General features: G+C 37.7%; 1 protein-coding gene across 1 annotated transcript in view; it reads left to right on the forward strand.

The window, feature by feature from the left end:
* Positions 1 to 3,329: 3,329 nt before the first annotated feature.
* The window catches only part of LOC113057762 (transcription factor COE1-like), a 34,860-nt gene continuing 16,853 nt past the window's right edge, over positions 3,330 to 21,336 (forward strand). The window contains exons 1-4 of the mRNA XM_026225272.1: positions 3,330 to 3,408; positions 5,101 to 5,242; positions 12,105 to 12,235; positions 13,688 to 13,814. Coding sequence (XP_026081057.1) covers positions 3,394 to 3,408; positions 5,101 to 5,242; positions 12,105 to 12,235; positions 13,688 to 13,814 — 415 coding nt within the window. The 5' untranslated portion in view covers positions 3,330 to 3,393. The remainder of the gene's footprint in view (positions 3,409 to 5,100; positions 5,243 to 12,104; positions 12,236 to 13,687; positions 13,815 to 21,336) is intronic.

The following is a 21,336-nucleotide window of genomic DNA, read 5'->3' on the forward strand; positions in this document are numbered from 1 at the left end:
CTGCTTTTTGTGTGGGTGTCTGATTCTAAAGAGTACTTTCCTGTGTGGATTTTTTGTATTTAATTTGACGCCTAGCGAAATGGGCTTCGTTTTTTGAGAATCATTCCTTGGCTGAGATTTGAAGACAATAACACAAGAGACTTAATGGCTGAGCTTCCACGTAAGGCGAGTATGCAGGAGAGTTAATTAATGGGCCAGAGCTGAGGGGACAGATGTGACCCTTAGTCAGACTGAGGTCAAAGGTCAATTTGTTGAGTATTTCATTAAACCTGCCTACACCTACCCCATCACCCCTCGATTGCTGCTTTGATTCATTGCTCTCCTTCTTTTTGCCCTGACTTTCACTCTTACCTCTCTTCACAGATTGATAACTGGGTATGCTTCAATCACTCGTTAGTGCAAAGTGAACGTCATTGAGTATTTGACCATCTATGATCAGTCTGAAGAGCACTGCAAAATGCAATAGGAACAAAACACATCACAGAAAGTGTAAAAAAAGACGTTACTGTTTACCATCTGAAAATCACAAAAAGTTTGATAAAAATAAACACAAAGAAGTTGAATTCTTCACAGCAGCCTGTATAAAGCATACAAGATGTGACCGTCACAATGTCATCATCAAGAAGAAGACATACATATTTTAACAAAATCACACAAATGTCACACCTACCTATACACCTATCATTCATCATATTTTTTGGTGTTTTGATTATGAAGCAATTATATTGATTTAAATAAATAAAATATACAATTTAAAATCTGATTCCAAATGGTAAATAATCATCACAACCATTTGCAACTTTTATAAGAAATTGAGAAAGCAAATTATCATATCAGAGTGATTTCCGAAGGATCACGTGACACAGAAGACAGGAGTAATGGCTGCTGAAAATTCAGCTTTGCAATCACAGAAATAAACATATTTTAAAATATATTAAGACCAAAAACAGTTAAATTAAATCTTAAATATATTTTACAATATCACTGTTTTTACTGTATTTTCAATCGAATCATGCAGCCATGGTCAGGCCTCTTTCAAAAACACCATCTTGGAAATGTTTAACTGTAGCATACATGTATATCTGTGTGACTCATTTGTCTTATGTGTTTGATGACGACATTGCAGCATTTCTGAATAGTGCATTTTCTCAAGTGAAGTGAACTTAAACAAATATAACCTGCTCAATTTGGAGGGAGCAATGAACACTGTGACCATGACAGTCAGAGCGCAGCTACTCTCTCATTTTTCTGCGCCATCATCTGTACTCTTTCCATCTCAGTTACAGTTTCATTAGCAGCCAGTTTGATGTGTCTAAAAGTACAATGTAAGAGTTATTAAGCAGGGCAGTATGTATGACAGGTCAGTCTCTGTGCTCTGACTTAAACTCATCCTACTCATCAGACACTTGGAGTGTTGCCCTCTTCCTCATGCTGACTGTGGTAATAGCCCTCTCTAATTGAAGTGCTCTTAGTGCCATTTGCAACGTACTGTCCAATCTCTTCTAAAAGCATAAGGTCCCTGTCCGAAGTGGCCTATGGAGGGGACAGTGCGCACTTTATTAAACATTACACTTGTGATTACATGTCCTCTTCCTGTTTGGCAGGCATCGGAGTACTCTCACTATTGCTAATGGAGCTATGAGGTCAACAAAGTCAAACTATATTCACATTACACGTGGATGAGGGCTGTAAAAACTTTGAGTGAGAGTTAGGGTTAGACCAGAAGGACAAATTCATAGAGCTGAGGGAAAGAAAGACAAAGGATATCTTCCTAAAGTGAGGGCACCAAGGGTTTTGCAGGGGATTTAGGAGGACTATGAGAGCGTGATGTCAGCGATCGGGTTAAGCCCAGACTTATCTCCACACAAAGCAAGAAAGAGAGTGAGAGAAGGAAAGTGAGAGCGTGGAAGAATAAGGGACAGGTCAAGAGCGCTCAGACAGGGTCATTGACAGGAGGGAATCAGTGGGGAAGAAAGCATTTTCCATCTGACATGCTACTAGGCACAAAGGCACGAGAAGGGATGAATGGATTGACGCTCATATGTGAAATGGTGTCGATGTTAGAGGGGCGACACAAACAGTAGATTAAAGAGCAAAGGATGAGGCCTGGACCCCTTATCCTAGAGGAATCACAGGCAGCACACACAGAGTATGCATCCCACATTCCTCCAGCTCTAACAAGCCAGCTGCACACACACATATACACGTTGGTTTTCCTATCATGGTGGTGTGGGCTTTCCATTGACTTCTATTGTTTTTATAATAAGCTATTACAGACTAGCCTTAAACCTTTACCCCTAAAAGAACTACACTTTTTGAATACTACTACTACTAATAATAATAATAAATGCAATATTCGTGAATCACTTTACCTTTGAAGACAGCCCTGTGTGTCTATGTACAAATATATGTACTGTATCTCTCTAAAAATAATAATAACAAATGACAAAATGTAACAAATAGTTTTTATTCTTAAAATGCAAAAAAGTTTTTTGTTATGGCTAGACTGTAAGTTTGGGTTAGAAACATTATATATGTCGTCACTGTCACTCTTGATCAATTTACTGCATCGTTGCTGAATAAAAGTATCAATTTTAACAGAAGTGTATATAAAACCAATAGTAGTCTATGGTTTGTGCCCTTTTGACATGTCAGTAGAAGTATGCTGAGTGTTAGATGATTAGATTCATAGACATAAACTCCTTTAAGATTCCAACAGCTTCAACCCAAACTGTGATCACCAGGCTAAAATGTGCTAATGCATTCGTGTGAGTAGTGACAGACAGCAGATATAAATCAAATCATTTGACACACTTTATTAATTTGATCGATCAATTGCACGGTAATATTCACAATATTGGATGTTCTCCTGGGAAGATGAGGACAGTGATTAGGTGCAGATTTCATACATCTCTGAGTAATAGCTGATAAGGATTTTTATCTACTTTGGTTTCTTTATGAGGAAATCTCAATGTATTTATGACTTATGTGAGTCTAGGTGCTCTTTGCGTGACCTCGACAACACACTTCTATCTCTCTTGATCTTTCTCCTGCTTTCTTATCGTTTACTCAGCTGACAGACCTCTTTCTGGAATCTAAACAGATGGTCAGTTATTCATTTCTAAGACCAGTGTGTTTCTCACTGTGTGCCTGTGAATAAATGTGTAGCTGTGACCTTATGAATGCACAGAATAGGTAGGTTCAGTAGGTTGAAGACATATATTAAATCTAATGTGGTCAATGTCAGTACCATACAACACTACACACCAAAGCATTGAACAAAACAGCTTTACCTCATAAATCCTCTTACTCTGTGTTTTTTTCAGGTTTTTCCTGAAATTCTTCCTCAAATGCAACCAGAACTGCCTAAAGAATGCAGGGAACCCACGAGACATGCGACGATTTCAGGTAGGACCACCTTCAGTCAGTTCACACTTCATAACTAAAGTGGTAAAAGTGCAATTTGAACCATATGTAAGTGGATAAGATGCTTTTGCATTAATTGCTGCATGAAATGGTAAAATATCCATTAATAACACTAAAATCGTTATTATATTAATAATGTTCGACAAATGAGTAGTTGATGAACATTTAAATAATATGAATTGACATAAAATGTAATATATTTTAGGGATATCAATCGAAAACCATAAATGAAGCCTTTTTTAATTTAATTAATCAATTGACTTTAAATACAGTGAATATTTTTTATCAATATCAAAAATGTTTTTTTATGTTTTTATGTTTAGATAATTACATTCAATATTTTAAACACCTAAAATTAAGATGTTTTCACTCATAATTTATTTATCTATTTTTTTGTGGAAAACACACTGATCAAAATTAGAGAATAGTAACCACTGTAGCACAAAATTTATTTACAACTAAATATTAGAACTAAATGCTTGGAGGGTTGAAGCCGGCTAAAAATGAGTAGTTAGTGTAGAGGCTCTTGCTTTGACTGACTTCAGCACATCTGCGGCCACAGGACATCACTAGTTTCTCACACTGCGCTGGTGTGATATTGGTCCACTCTTCTTCCAGTCTCTTCCATAGTTCGGTAACTGTAGTGGGTTCCTCAGCCATATTTTTGAGAGTTTTTCAGTTGGGTTTAGAACAGGACTTAATTTTTTCGATGTTTTCAGCTTCAAAGAACTGCTTTACCCATTTTGCAGCGTGACAGGGACACTTTCTTGCATGAAAATTGCAGGCTGATTGGGATATGCTTGCAGGGAAAGTACCGCATGTTGCTGAAGGAGGTTCTAGTAAACATTTGCATTCACTCTGCCATGTAGCTGTATAAGAGGCTCGACCCCTGCTGCACAAAACATCCCTCAAACCATGACATTCCTCATCTACCTTTCACTATCTTCTTTATGCCCTCTGGGTTCAGTCTTTCCCCACTTTGACACGGAACATAATGTTTCTCATCTGACCCAAATAAATAAAACTTGCTCTCATCACTAAAGTGAACTTTGGACCAGTTCTTCTCTCTCCACACAACATGCTCCTCAGCGAAGGTCATCCTAGCTTTTTGATTCTTTTTTGCTGATGGCAGGCTTTGTCACTGCAGAGATTTCCTTGAAATTTAGAAAATTGTAGGAAATTTGGAACTCCATATATATATATATATATATATATATATATATATATATATATATATATATAAAGATATGAATGGTTGATACAGATAAAGAGAAGAGGGAGAAAAAGAAAGCTTATAGCGAATGAAGTGGTTGCCCAGAACAGGGATAAGCGCTGTTTGCCAAGTCTCATCAAGCCTCTTCCTCTCTTGAGATTGAGAGACCTCTCAAAGCTTGAGAGCCATTTAAATCAAGAGGCTCCTCAGTTGATGTGAGAAACCTCTAGTGTATGTCTTCAGCTCTGTGAGAGCTGTTAGCTGCTGTCATTGTTCCAGGCTCTCTGGTGAAATGTGCCTGTTCGTCAATTTATCAGTCAGCAGTTACTTACAAGCATACTGTGTGTATTTGCTGCTCCAACACTTCAGCTGTTTGTTTGAGCTACGTATTAATTTGTATACAAGAACAGAGTATGTCTTTGTGGGTCAAGTGAAGAACAGTCATCATTTGTCTCTTGCAGGTGGTGGTGTCTACGACGGTCAACGTGGACGGACATGTCCTGGCTGTGTCTGATAACATGTTTGTACACAATAACTCTAAACATGGACGCAGAGCTCGCAGGCTGGACCCGTCTGAAGGCACTCCGTCATACCTGGAACACGGTGAGTGTATATAAAGAACATTTGTCACATCAGTATACACAAATTCTTCATATTAAATTGTTTCATAGCAACAGAAAGATTGAGACAAATGGGAGAAACAGACAGCAGGAATAAAAGACAAAAATGTTACACCCACAATGTAATGTATTGACAGGTTCCTTCATTGTACTTTCTCCCACAACCAACTTTTTGCACACAGCTAACTGATAGAAGCAACATCTAAAGCACCATTCAGCTAAACTAAGCCACTTTGTCACACTCAGTGTAGTTTCATGGTTTTACTGCATGAGCACAGATGGTTGCCCATCATGGCTAGCACTGTAGTTTTCCCTTATGTCAACTTATTAACTTACAGACACAGCTTAAAGCTGAAGTGTGCCATGTCTACCCAAACACTGTCATCAAATGGTATTGCAAAATTATTATTTCAGGTTTCCTCCACCATCTTTGATTGACTTGATAGTCTTGTATGATGTTTTGGGAAATCAACCTACTGTTGACTTGCTTGTAGTTGTTTCAGCATATAAAGGGGATATGAAAAACATTTAAATAATGAAAATAAATAAATAAATCAATACACTCGGATGCAAATGGTCATGGTCAAAAACAGAAAGCTTTTTGATTTCAAAGTGACTTCTGTGTTAGCTGTGCTTCATACATCACTACAGTATTGACAATGGATCTTTTGACCACAATGTGTTATTTTTAATTTTTTCTATAACTCATGAATTTGAACGTGAAACCTTCATCCAGCCCAGAGCAGTCGAGCACAGGCAAAAGGCTGAAAGACAACTGTGACCATTCAGTCAACACACAATGACTCTGAGTTAGCACCTATGTGTGCCGCTGTCATGTTTTGAAGTCCCGAACAAGTCATGCCGATGCCAGATATTACAGGTGGTCTGAGCTAGCCAGACTTCCATTTGACTGACAAACAGCATACCAACAGTAGCAGTGCAACAAAACGCCAACAATCCCGGGCTAAGAAAAGAGCAATGAACGCAGCATTCCCCAAGTGGCCTGTTCTCTTTAGGTTTGAACATGTGTCTTACGGGACCTCTAAGTCTTAAGCACAGCGCATTTATTTTCTGAATGACATCTGGCATTATCTGCTGTCCTCCTCTAGTGTTGCAGGATACAGGGCGATCCTCCTAAATCTGTCTAATAACATGTGGACTAGATTAGAGCACTGATTTGATCCTCCGCCGCAATCAAATCCAATCATTTTCTCATTTATGTTTGGGATGATTCTTTTTTCAGTTGGACTGTTAACCTCTATTTATGATGAGAAACTGCGGATTTGAATGATAATGCTGATGATGATTAAGTTCTCTCTATTCTCCTGGGAATGTCTTCAGTCTTTATATGCAGTTTCCACTGCACTGAGAAGATTAAACAAGTCAGTTTTTCTAAAGCCTGGACATATTTGGAAGATTGTGGGGATTTTTCTTCTTTCTTTTTCTTTTTCCAAAAGAAAGTATAGGATAATTCCTGAGAAAGACAGGCTTATATTGTAATTCCTCATTATGTCAAATATAAAACCCTGTCATGCACATATAGATATATTTTTCTTGGAGGGTAATACAGAAACAGTGTCAGAGCTCCAAAATTCAATACAGAGTTCTTGTAATAACTAAATTCCACTTGAAATTCAAACACCTGTCATTCACTGCGATCTACACATTCCTGCCACTTGTGTATGATCTTATTAAAGGAATAGTTCACCCAAAAATGAAAATTTGCTCACCCTCAGGCCATCCAATATGTATGTAAGTTTGTTTCTTCATTGGATTTAGCATTACATCACTTGTTCACAGATGGATCCACTGCAGTTGATGGGTGCCGTCAAAATGAGAGTTCAAACAGCTGATAAAAACATTACAAAGTAATCCACATGACTCCAGTGCATTGATTAATGTCTTGTGAAGTGATAAGGTGTGGAAAGCGTGTCTGTAAAAAAAAGAAAAAAAAGAAAAGATGTTTAATTCTAACCAAAATACAAGTCTTCTATCCATAATATTGCTTTCTGCAGTGAAAAAAGTAATTTAGTCTAAAAACAAGAGAGAAATATGCACAGATCATGCACAGTTTACAAGCAAAAACAGGGTAAATCAAATATATCTGTAAACAACAGGGGATTAATTTTTTTTTACTGGTGAAAGCGGTATTATGGATCATGGATTATGTCCATATACCCCTTATGGACATATGAGTATTTTGGCCAGGAGAAGTTTCAAGTTAAACCATAACAATGGATTTATTAATTAATAGATATTTATTTATTTTATATTTATATTATTACAAACATGCAGCTTTTCACTTCACAAGAAGCTAATTGATAGACAGGAGTCATGTTGATTTCTTGTAGATTATCGTGATATTTTTATCAAATGTTTGAACTTTCATTATGATGGCACCTACTCACTGCAAAGGATACATACTGTAGGTGAACAAATGATGCAATGCTGAATTTCTCCAAATATGTTCCAAAACAAACTCATGTGCATCTTGGATGGCCTCAGGGTAGGTACATTTGCATCAAATTTAAATTTTGAAATAAACTATTCCTTTAAGTACTTTCAGCTAATTTGATAATGCTTTTCACTCCCAATAATAGTGTAATAGCTCTATTTAACACATTTTACCATATTAATTCCACATAAATATTGCGTTCTCTTAACCAACAGCATGCTTCCCTTCACTCACCCCTGCTTAGCCACTCTTGTCCATTATTGTGTCAGTTTTAAACCATTTCCACTCCCCTCCAGCTAATAAGCCTGTTCTGTCAGATATGGCGTGCATGTGTGTTGATTGCTCTAGGCTGCGGAGACAAGGGTAACGTGAGGACACCAATACATGAGGTCATGACAAATTCACTGTGGAGGAAAGAGGTGTCTGCAGGGCTCGAGAATGTTAGTTTGTAGAAGAGAAAGCTATTGTGCTTGTATCGGTGATGTGTGTAAAGAGTGAGCGTGTATATGTGTGCACAGGGAACAGATGGTGGCAGAGGAGGCACCAAAGTTTAATCCTATCAGATGGATTCACATTCCACCATCTGCTTAACCCATGCACAATTTCAGCACCCTGCAAAAGAGTCGTCTTAGGCCAAGATTACAATCACAGATTGCTCCACCGTTCCTCTTCATCTCTCCTGGTTTATCACGCCGCCAAATTGCATTATGCCCAGCAGTCACCCACAACACAGCTCCTACAAAAAAATAAAAAAAAATAAATACCACAGACAAGCTGGGGAAGTCCTCATGGCCGCAAAGTGGATTACTTCACTTCTGAAAATTACAACATGGCTAGTACACATAATATACGAGATGTTTTGGTTTGTCTAAGGAGATATGGTTCGTATATTTGGGGTTATTGAAATGCTTTAAAAATCATGTTCCTTAATCTAAAATATGTTATCCCCTACTTAATATGCAGTATACCTTCAGGAAAACTTTCAACAGCATAAGGGGCACTGTATATATGAATCCTGGGAGACAAAGGTCTTTCTCAGATGCATCACTATACAAGGCTGCAAGTTTTGAATATTATTACTTAGCATTTAACATGGATATAAAAAGTCTTGAGCTCACCCAAAAAGTGACTACACACTTGTAAAACAGACTTTCTGTTGTATCTGAATAATATTAATATAATGAGTGTTATGAATAAAATGTGTGAGTGATAACTTAGAAAAATAAATAAATAAATAATCACGTATACATATATGATCAAATAAATGCGACTTTGGTGAGGATAAGAGACTTTCAAAAACATTTTTTTTTTCTTTTTTTTTTTTTTGTAGCTTGTAGTGTTGCTAACTGCTTTTTCAAAAAGTTAGCATGATTGTACTTTGAATTATATTTCACATTTCTTGTATGTTCACAAACTTCAGATTACCTTCCCCAACACTGTTACCTGGACTATTTTTCTCTGGTGAGAAGAAGTGTTCCCAAGTCTCAGTCTCCCCTGCCATTATCTATGCTAGCTGTTCCCAGGGCATCGCCGGTGGCTGACACACACCAGTTTGAGCTGTGCGAGTGAGGCCTACAGCCTCGTCTCATCTCAGTGCAGGTTCTATCAGCAGCACTGAGTGCTTCCTACACACAGGCCATCTGCCTCCACCACACGTCTGCCTCAGTTAGTTGCACCATCAAACGAGCGTTGAGTGTAGACCCCCACCTTCGCCTAGGGGTCCTGCCTTCAGTCAGAACTGTGTGTAACGCTTGTTAAAGGATGTGAGTTCAGTCCCCCCACCAGAGTCACAGAAGACAACAGAACTGCCCGTGACAGACTCTCCCATCCACTGCATCAGAGGGTTCTTACTCTCTCTATCTCATGTCTTTTCCTTCTGCATAAATCCAGCAGCAAATTGGAACAGCAGTAATTAGTCAACTAAAGTGCCTTCAGTGAGACACCAAGCTTTAGAATCTGGTGCCAAAGTTCAACACGCTGAAATGAAATTTAAACTCATTAAGGTGTTGAATTTTTATGGCTGGCTGCTGTTTTCTCAGAGTGTCCCAGGGCGCCTGGCCTTTTGATCGACGGCTGTAAGGACTCTGGATTTCTCTGTTCCTGGCAAACTCTAGCGCTCATGACATTTGCACGAGTGTCATAAAACAAGCGCTCGCACCTGGCCCCCTCTCTCCTCACACACACATGGGGTCAGTGTAATATTTTATAAAGGTGTGTGTATAATCAAGCGGAATTAGAATTCGTGTTCTCCTTCCACCCCCAGAGGGGAAGGAAGGAGGGGTTGGAGGGAGGAGTACTGATAAAGTACACTCATCACTGACTAATCTTTTCCAGTCTGACCCTTAGATTTCATTAATTATGTCCATGACTAAAACAGAGGCAGAGGGGAATTATGCCTTTCATAAGCAGAGCACCAGGGGGGCTTTCACATTGTGTCTTATTGCCCTGTTTTGCCTGCTCTCAATTTGGTCAACCGAGTGTAAGCGGCTGTGGACCAGAATGCATAAGTTGTATGAGCTGTACTGTTCTGCTTGGAGTGAGGAGTCAGGTTTTGTGTTGATAAAAATTGACATAAAGTGTCAAAAAGATGCAAAGAGATAATAAATATTCAATTTGTGTAATATTATTGTAGAAACTATGTCAAAATGACAAAACATTAAACAAATAACTGAAAGATTGAAAGAACCGAAATTCATCATACTAATGCATCAACCCTACAACATGGAAGCTTTGCAAGCATGATTTGCTGATAAGTTGATTATTTTCATGCTGTGGCTGATAAATTGATATTAAAATATAATACTGTTTTGACTAAATGATTAAAAAAAATTATTTGAATTTAGGTATTGCAACTTTATATTGTACATTATTTTGAGACATGCTGAAGATTATATTAAACAATGTAATTATTAAATATTGTAATAAAATGTATTTAACTTTTTTTACTAAAATGATAAGAAAATATTAACTTATTAACTAAAATAGTGTTTTGAAGAATATAACTAAATTGGCATCAGATAGCAAAGCTATCAAAATGTGTAAATTGGGAATAATTAGCAGTTGGTGTGTGTGCTCTTGTATTTGTGACATATCAGGACACAACTTTGTATAATGACATGGGTATGACACAGGTATTACAAGGAGAGGGTGGCTTCTGAGGACATAACCCATGTCCCCATTTTTCAAAAAGTTTATAAACCATACAGAATTAAAAATTTTTTTTTTTTTTTTTTTTTTTTTTTTGAGAAAGTAAAAATGCACAAAGATTCCTGTGAGGTTTAGGGTTAGTTGTAGGGTTGGTGTAAGGTGATAGAATATAGAGTTTGTACAGTATAAAAACCATTACACCTATGGGATGTGTGTGTGTGTGTGTGTGTGTGTGTGTGTGTGTGTGCGTGTGTCCGTGCGTGTGTGCGTGCGTGCGTGTGTGTGAGTATTAGGGCTGTCAAATCGATTAATAGTGATTAATCACATCCATAATAAAAGATTGTGTTTACATGTTGTGTTTACATTACTTATATAAATGTATCATATAATGCAAACCTATATGTTGTATGTTCATTATATATATATATATATATATATATATATATATATATATATATATATATATATATATATATATATATATATATATATATATATATAACCTAATTAACCAATGGTATAGAGAGTAAATAAAGACTTCATAGTTGAACTGTAACAGTGTAGATTTAAACTATGAAGTGGATTTGGAGTGGGGTTTCTCTCGCCAGTGAGGGGTGTAAGAATGAAGCTGTAGCAGAGTCAGTGTAACGTTCCCAACTTTGCCAACACAGCTTGAAATGATTATGGTGAGGTTGCAGGTGATTTCCGGGCAACCACAGCAGTGAATCATGCTACTATACAGGGTAGATTGAGATAAATGATCGCTGAGCGGGCGTCATCTCTCATGCTCGTGCCACTGTCAGGGAGCATATGGGGACGGTGCAGAAGAATGGCCACAGTCTAATCATATGTGACGACTCTAATGAGTCAGTCACTTGTCATTAAGCGGTGCCTAAAGCTTTCTAATAGAGTGTGGCTCATAAATCTATTTGCCGTAATCAGGAAGAAATCAGCTGCACAGGTTTAGATTTATTTCCTAAGTATTTAGCATGAAATTATGTCACAGGTAATGCACACGAGTGATGATTTGCTGGCTGCTTCCAGATGTTTATTCTGATGCTTCTTGACATTATTTATGTGTAAACTCTTTACAGGTGTCTCGATGTGTACAGGCAAATACATAAAGTCATAATTAATGTACTGTATATTGCGTATGTCTTTTCAAAGTAAACTATATGTTTATTGTACCACTTATTGGCCACTAGCTTACACATTTTTTCCACTTCCTCTTTCTCTAAAACAGCTACTCCTTGCATTAAGGCCATCAGTCCCAGTGAAGGCTGGACGACAGGGGGTGCCACAGTCATCATCATTGGTGATAACTTCTTTGACGGCCTACAGGTCATTTTTGGCACCATGCTGGTATGGAGTGAGGTCAGTTACCTTTCTAAGCAAACTTTTGCCCCCCAAAAATGTAAAATCCATGCCATGCTTTAGCCAAAAAAACTGAACTGGGACTCACAACTATGGTTAAACTGAATTTGAATACAGAGAAAAAGGAATTAATGCACCTTTTTAACGGCAATAGTTAAGCAACTTATTTTGCAAACATGCCTGAAATGGAAAATTCAAAACCTACTTGGCTCACAAATCTGAGAAGACACGTGCCAGTTTGAATGGGTATAATGCTTCTGTTCTCATTTTTGGTCAGCCAGTCTGTCTGTCCATCTGTTTTGGTCTTATACTCACTCAGGTTCTGTGTTGCTCATGTTAGGAAGAGCTTGATGAAAGAGGTAATTCTATAAAAAGTCTCTCATTAGCAATGCCATATTTATCTAAGAGGTGAAAAGAGCAGTGTCTGGCATATGAAAGCCCAAGCTAAGTGAGCAATGAAAGGGACAGTTTAAAGCCATGTAAAGTAGAACCAGTGCTGCTGGCTTTGAATATGACAGAGCATTTGTGGGGAAACTGAGCAATCACAGCTGCTTTGTAGTTGCACAGATCCTCTTCAAAAGGGATTGAGCACAGTTTCACAAAAACTATAAGCAGTCAGATCATAATCTAATCAGGAAACAATGCAATGCTGTTTAATAGCTCAGCTATCATGGTTGCAGGTAGACAGGGGTAACTGAAATACACGTTTTTACACTTTGTGAACTAGTTCTACAGTACAAGAGTCAGACAATGCAGAAGCAAAAATAATTTTGAGTTGCTAATGACCTGGACTGTTTGCAAACAAAAGCTTTGCTCTAATTGACTGGCAAGATTTGTGCCACCATATGAAACTAACACAAAAGGTCATATCTGACTCCAGTACTGACCAGTGACTTCTCATAACTTTCCATGTAGCAAGGCATTTGATTTTTTTCTTATACTAAGATGAAGGACTAAATGAAAGGAAGAAAAACTGAAACACTGACATCCCCTAACATCTTAAAATATACCATAAGCTATGTTCAGAATAGAATACATTCTCAAAAAAAAAAGGTTTCCTTGCATTTGTCATGTATAATGCACAGTATACACTGCATGCTGCCTACTGTTCTTAAAAACACAAAAAAAAAAAAAAAACATTGTTGTCACATGACTTAATTATGTTGCATGTGTGGAGGTGGCCAATTACCATAATTAAAAGATAATTGAATGAAAATCCAGTATATTTATAAAATTATAATAATTGAGTAAAAATAATGAATCATTTCTGATTTATGATCAGTTCAGGTCCTACTGTATGTAACAAAAAAGGTTGAACACATTGCATTGTGTTTATTTTAATATTTTGTTGTCTTATTTCAACCTACATAATCTACCAGTTTTATTTTGACAACAAAAAAATAAGAGCCAAAAAAAAACAACAGCAGCATACTTTTCATTTTTGTCTTTCAGCTCATTACCCCTCACGCCATTCGAGTGCAGACTCCTCCCAGACACATACCCGGGGTTGTGGAGGTCACTCTGTCCTACAAATCAAAGCAGTTCTGCAAAGGTACACCAGGCAGATTTATCTACACAGGTAAGAATAACATCAAGCACCTTTAGCTATACTCAGCCAGTTGTACAGCCATCATGTCTTATTCCTTTTCAACTGTTCTTGATTTCTCGTCAGTCTGGGTTGAGTAAGTCATCCTGTGTTTCTTGTAGCAAGAAACCTACGCCATAGAGGAATCCTACCTATTTCCTGAGCACACAGCTTATTACGAACGGCTGTGCCTCGAACTCCAGGAAGATCATGCAGCCTGCACAGATAAGGGAAATGTAGGACTTATCTTTCAGAGGAAAAAGAGGTCACCTGTGATATCTGCTGGCTTCAAAATGAGTTTACTGTACACTCTACATATTGGGAGTTCAGCCAATGAGAAGTAATTAACTTCAGACTTCCAGAAGTAAGGGAACCGCATGATGGAAGTATTTGATGGAATCTAATGGTAAAACAACGTAAAATCAGTGGAGGAAGAGGTGAAGAGTTTGTACGCTGATCATGCAGCTTTTTTAGTTTAAATTTAGAGCTTGCAGTCAAAGTACAAGCACAGCTTTTCTGAAGAGCGTTAAAACGCTGAAGGGAGCAATGTTAAAGGCCTGTCTCATCAATAGGTTTAAGCAGTGCACAGCTGTGGGTATTGTTGGCTCAGTAGGTGTCTATGTATATGCCTGTGCATTCGTGGGTGTGAATGAGTATTCACGTTGGGTTTATGGTGCTGGACTTGGCTTCATTTCATAGTCTATTCAGCGAGCACATGGGCAGGAATGGAGGGAGGGATTTAGATGTTCGCACACAACCATACAAACACACATACAGCCACACACCCTCCAAAACAGAGGGCAGATGGTCACCCCGTTTTATGGCTGCACTTCTAGATGTGCCCCTTTTGCTAAAGCTTCAAACTTTTGATTAAATATGCCGTTTTTCATGCACACAGCACTCAAATTCAGTTTGAAACCCAATGCTGTTAATGACAAAAGACCAAATGCAGGGCTGTTGGTCTCCACACACGTTAAAATGGCCAGTGCAGATCTGACGCCCAGCCCTCAGGTTGGCCCCACCATGCAATTCTCCTCAACTTGAAGCATTTTGGCCATCTCTCTTCCCCTTGTTCCCCTTTCCCAGCTACAGCAGTGGGACATCATCCTGTGTGTGTGTCTTTCTCTCATGGCTCCAGTTGGCACATGTGCCTTGCCCAGTTGCCAGTGGGTACTAATCATAGAGTATTGGCAAAGCTATGTGGCAGCTGGCAGTGGAATTACACATGGGGCATCTGGCACCTCTAATCAACTTCTGTCAGGCAGAGGAGATGGAGACCTAATTAAATCATTGGTGTACTGATGCTGCCTCGCTCAAGCACCACACAGCCATGTGGAAAGGCTGAGACGTACCTGGAGAGCATCCCTCACAGCCATTGTGGAGAAAAAAAAATAAATAAATCAATCCTTTCAGGAAAAAAAAAGAGAAAAAAAAATGTATTTAGTTTAGCTTTTTTTTTACTTTGAATGCATGGTTCTCACAGGTACAGTATGTACAGACCATGTGCATGATTTTTGATTATTGTCTTTATGAGTAAATTATGACACTGATTATATTTGACACTGTTCCATCTGTAGTGATAGAGTTGTTGTTTTTGCTTTGACTTCACTCTGATTATGAACCAATCAACCACCCAGTAAATGGATCCCTCAAAGCCCTCTCATTTCAGAAATCTCGGAATCTCTATGATTCTTGGCACACACTTGTGTGAACTGTACCTCTGACTGGCCAATGGTCTGTGTTTAAAAGGATAGTTAACCAAAAAAACAAACATTCTTTCATCATTTACTCACCATTATGTCATTCCATACACGTATGACTGACTTCTATGGAAAACGGAAAGAGAAAATTCTAAGAAATGTGATGGGAGTTGTTTTTCATGCAGCTACAACAAATAGGGACTAAGCTGAAATAATCTAAAGCAGTATAAAGTGTGTGTGTGAGAATTTTTAGGATGACAAAGTCAGTATCGGAGAGCAATTGACTGACCGACTGAGCAATAGCATTTTTCAGTGTTGTGTGGTACAGTAGCCTTCATTGCCCATCTCACCAGACAATTTTTTGCATTGCTAGAATGCTATAGTTGAGCTTCAAAGAGGAAGACCCAGTCAGAGTGATATCACCCACAGTTACTGGGCCTCTGCAATTAAACATCCAGAAGCTCTCTGCAATTATATTTATCATCAGAAACAATTAAACACTCACCGCCTGGGACATTACCCGTCCTGCATGGAACTCCGCAGATAAGAGGGATGAATCATTCCTCCCTACTTTCTCTCTCTCTCCCTCCCTTTCCAATTCATCTGCAACAAATGCATTTCCTTGTTTGGTTGTGTATTACTTCTCACCAGATTGCCATATTTGCATCATTCGTCAAAGGGGTTTTCCATCTGTTTTTTTGAGGGAAAGAGGCAGAGTTATAATGGTATCTGCTAGTGAGCGTATATGAAGCCCCTTGTGCAGCCCATAGATTGGAGGTGTTGATGAATCACTTGAAATGTTCAGCAGGCAATTCATTGCTGCTCAGTATGCAGGCCAGTGGGCTGAACAGCACCCATCATGCCCGATATTAAAAGACTCTGCTCGATCACATTAGAGGGAGCTCTACGCCTGCCCAATGATTAAGTCTAAGGGAGGCATTTGTCACTTTAGTTGAGGAAAAGCCAGACTTCACATCATACATGCATTCACCCTCTCTTTTAATTCAAATGCACGTATGTTGGGGTCTAAAAGTCTGAGACCACAAGGGAAAATCTTTCTATTTGATATAAAATGATATCAGCTTACAACATGAGTGAAGAGTTAAATGAATTTGGGTTTCAAAATGTTTTAATATTTAGTTTGCATGTCCTTTTGCCTTAATGCACTTGAGCTTTTAGGACTTTTTTGTTTGTGTAAAACCTAATATTCATGTTATCCACAGCATGATTTCAAGAATGATCCAAAAAGTAACTTGTGCTACGAACACAAACACAAAATCTGATTAATGGCCTAGAATTATTTCTTAAATATTTCATATTCGTGATAACTCTCCCAAGGCTGCATCTCTTTGATGAAAATATAGATAAAACTGTAAAACTATGATTTATTATTCAAATTTAAAATATCAGATTTCTATTTTGATATATTTTTTAAATTGTTTTTATTTCTGTGAAGGCAAAGCTGAATTTTGAGGAGACACTTAGAATGTGTATATATATATATATATATATATATATATATATATATATATATATATACAACCTCAAATATGTACAGATAGAACGTGTTCTCTGAACAGTCAGTCATCCATAAAAATTTGCTCATGAAGCTGCTTTTCAATGCATATCTGATTAATTTGTTTAATATTTATGTATATTTTCCCTTTTTATTTATATATTTTTGATAAATGTAAGATCCCTATACCCCACCCGAACCTAAACCTACCCATTTTATACAGAATGTTAAAAGAACAAAACATAATAAAACACAATTTTAGTAAAAATATAACATTAAAACGATATTTTGAGCCACTAACGTTAATCCTACACCCCTAAACCTAGCCATAACCATTTCTTAAAACTACATAACGTTACTGTTATAAATAAACAAATAACAGACAAACAAATGTAACGTTAATCATTTATTTTTTGCGAAAATATCAAAAGTGGTACCAAAAGTAGTTCAAATGATAATGAGTTCCAGTCGCAGTCCTCTATAGGGAGGTAATACTTTTTATAGGGTACAGAGCAGAATTTAATTTATTAATCCGTGAAATTATGTATCTGTCTTCTCTCTGTGAAGGTGCACTGGCGCAGTACTCAAATGTCATAAACTGAAACACGACATGTCGCAATCTGTGACAAATTGGATGAGGACCAATGAGCGTTCGATATCAGTGCCGTAAACCATGTCGTAACGTGGCGCACTGGCGCAATTTTCAAATTCGAACCATAACGAGCGCGAGCTTTGACTGTGACGGACGCTGTTGCTGAGAATGAAGATGAAGATCAATTGATAAAGGGCTGAATTTGGATATGTTCCTTGCAAACATCTGGATTCTAAAGATATGCAGTACAGCAAACAAATAAAATGGATGTGATATGTAATTGTATGCTGTGCTTTTGTGTATCTATAATTTGCAGCATGCACAGAAATGTTATTTCCTATTAAGTAGACGAGTAAACTGCTTTCAATAAATTGAATAAAAACATGTATTGATATGACAATTAAATACAACAGATTTGAATCATTAAAGCCACGATTTTAATATTAATACATGGGAATTCATTTACATTCACACTTTACGTTAGAATATTTACATTTTTTAACTGCTAAAACGTAAGTATTTGTACGTTTTACTGCTATAAATACGTCTAAATTGTACGTTTCTATGTGCATGAAAACGTAAGTAAATGTACGTATGGTAGAACCACATTTAACGTAAAAATACACACGTATTCTCATGAGGTCACGTTGCCCTGCTGAATAACTCTAAATAAATAAATCTTACTGACCCCAAAAACGTTGAATATTAATGTATATAATAATTTCTACATGATCTCAGATTTTTGGACCCAACTGTAAATGTACAGCCTTTATGTATTCATAGTCACCAGCTTATTTTTTCCAAGCTCTAGATTTAACGGAGGCTTTCTTCTTGAGTGGCTTGAGTGATCGTTCGATTTTGATAATGAGTCTCTTTAATTCTATTGACAAATGGGGTCACACTAGGTGATCAATGATAACCATTCCAATTAAATTGCTAAACCTCTGCATTGTAGAGATTATAGCCATAAAGATATAGAGCAATTGGTTTGCCCAACAGCGGGGCGCATTCAGTGGGTCACATCACACAGAAGTCCCTTTCTTTTAGGAGCTTCTGCTCACGATCAAGAACAACAAGTCATCCATTTTACGGCCACAGGTTCCAAGATTTTATCTCCCCCCGTGTCTTAAAGTGATGCCTTATTTAGCTTGTCGGATTTTCCAAATAAACGCAATCACTGGGTTTATGGAAAAATGGATAAAAATGAGATTGTAAGGTATTGATCCTGGTGTGGGGAGGGCTGAGGAAAAACAGGCCTCATCTATATAGGGAGAGAAATGAAGCAATAATTCAGGCAGGCATCGAACACCCTGCCACTGAGCCTATCGATTCCTATCCGCAGCATATGAGATCACACCTGAATGAAAGAGAGCTCTGGGGAAAACATAGAGAGAGAGAGAGAGAGAGAGAGAGAGAGAGAGTAAAACGGAGTCTGCCATTCCCTAACATGTACAGAACATTACCATCCTGACATTAACAGCTCTGTACAAAGCCCACAAGTGCCTGTTAAAAGGTTCTGCTAAAGACCAATTACCCAGCATGCTTTTCTGCTCCATCAGTCAGGGATACTGTTCTAGCCCTGCAGGTCTATGTGTGGTCAGCTGATTCAATTTCTGGTCTCAAAAACAGGAAAGCCACAAATACTGCCAGTCTAAAAACTGCCGCCCACATTCTGCCCTCTGGCTTCTGTGCGAGAGTGTGGGATTTTTTTGGTGGTGTAAGGTATTTTAAAACATACTGTTTTGACTGGCTCCATCTGCCTTTGACAGCACTCAGTATTGTCTTTTAGTAGGGGCTAGATCCCCTACTCTCCTCACCCCCACGGGCCTGTAGTTATTATTGTGAAATATGAAGCGATCCGGCTGTGCCTTCATGAAATTTCAATGAGCATTGATCTGTGTGATTGCGAGGAATCCTTCAAGCAGTGGTTGTTGTTCATTTATTTATTTATTGCTGACATGTTTTACTCGTTTTGATCCCATCTTCTGGAGAAAAAGCCGTTGATTGTTAATCTATTTGTAGCTTTCCTTTTTTTTTGGAAAATCAGTTCCGTTGCTTAATAGGTGTTTTTTTTTTTTTTTTTTTTTTTTGAGGCAAGACGTTCTAATTGTGTCTCAAGGAGCTCCGTTTAGATCTGTAACAGCCATATGTTTGCTTATATAGATTATATTCATTAAACGTAACGAGGTGGCGTATTATATTGGCAGATATTCTGCTCTTTTCAAAAATGCATTTGTAGATTTTATTTCTGCTCATGACATCACATGTAACCTTTTCATTCTCCTTTGTTTATGAAATTGGAGATCTGTAATGAATCAGTGATGACATGAAACTGACTCTATCATATATGCTGGGTCACTGGCTGGTGTTATTTCTGTCATAAAACCGTTCCGTGAGCCCAGAAAGAAATGGAAACCACAGCTTGAGAGTTTCTGGAACTGTAAAAGTAAACAAGTGCATGGACAGTTGAAAGGTGTTTCTCTATAAATATTCAGGTCTGTGCATGGGTTGGTAAACAACCTTACACACCAAGTAAGACATAGAGGCTCCAGAAATGAAAAAGCTCTTGGGATTTTATTTCCCTGTTTGGTGTAAGTCTGTCTCTGAAAATACACAGTTTTGTTCAAACTTTTTGACAAAGTTCACTCCATGACCCAGCACAGGAGGTGTTTTTTCTTCTCTGTTTGTTCTCAAGGGTTTGGGGTTTCCTTTAGCTGTAACGTATATACTGTCACCAGTCAATGTCAATTTGATTTGTGACATACCAGAATTGCATGGACTCATGTCCACAAAATGTTTGTATCATTGTTTTCAGTGGGCGACCCGTGGCTATATAAAATTAGTAGCACTAGTTACTGCTAACTGTTCAGTACACAGTCTCTATCTCAGCAAGTGTATATTATCGAGTCGGCTGGTGAGAGGATTGTACAGTATGTGAAAATCAATAGCAATGAAGCAGAGTAAACATGTGCAGATGACTGTAAGTGTGGCGGAGTGCAGTTTAGCCTGAGATCTGGCCCATCCATCTCTGTACCAGCACATTAACTCAACACCCTCCACAGAGGTGCTTTGCATCACGGCCTGTGCCTCATTATGCTAGCACATGGGTCCTGTTGAAAGAGACATACTATAAATGTTCCCTGTCTAGACCCTCACAAAAGTTCTGCTCCAGCAGCCACTTCATTATTCTCTGCTAAATGAGTTTAGTGGTGATTTCCTCAAGACCAGCTTTTATTGCATGTGTTTTCTTAAAAACAAATAAAGTATAATGAGTTTGAAGCTCTGCTAATAAATGTCTCTGGTCTTGGTCTAGTTCTCAGAAATGCTCATGCATCATCAATGCTTATTATTATTTGAATTATAAAATGTTTTCATAGTCTCTCATTTACATGCAATATTTTTTTCTTCCGCTGAAACAGCATTTCTGATGATGTGACAGTTTACTCAGTGAAAAATAATATAAACTAATTATCATTTTTCAAAATCCATTTAAATCCTGTTGGATTACAATCGAGCCATGATTATTTATACATTATTTCAGGCTGAATATTCCTTTATTTATTCTTTATTATTATTAATATTATTATTTTCATTAAAAAATGTTTTTTGAAAGAAATGTATATTTTTACTTGGCAGGAATGCAATAAATTGATCAAAAGTGAGAGTAAAAACATTTATAATGTACTTGTACTTTTATATATATAAAAG

This window comes from Carassius auratus, chromosome 39 (genome assembly GCF_003368295.1).
Source record: "Carassius auratus strain Wakin chromosome 39, ASM336829v1, whole genome shotgun sequence".
NCBI lineage: Eukaryota > Metazoa > Chordata > Actinopteri > Cypriniformes > Cyprinidae > Carassius > Carassius auratus.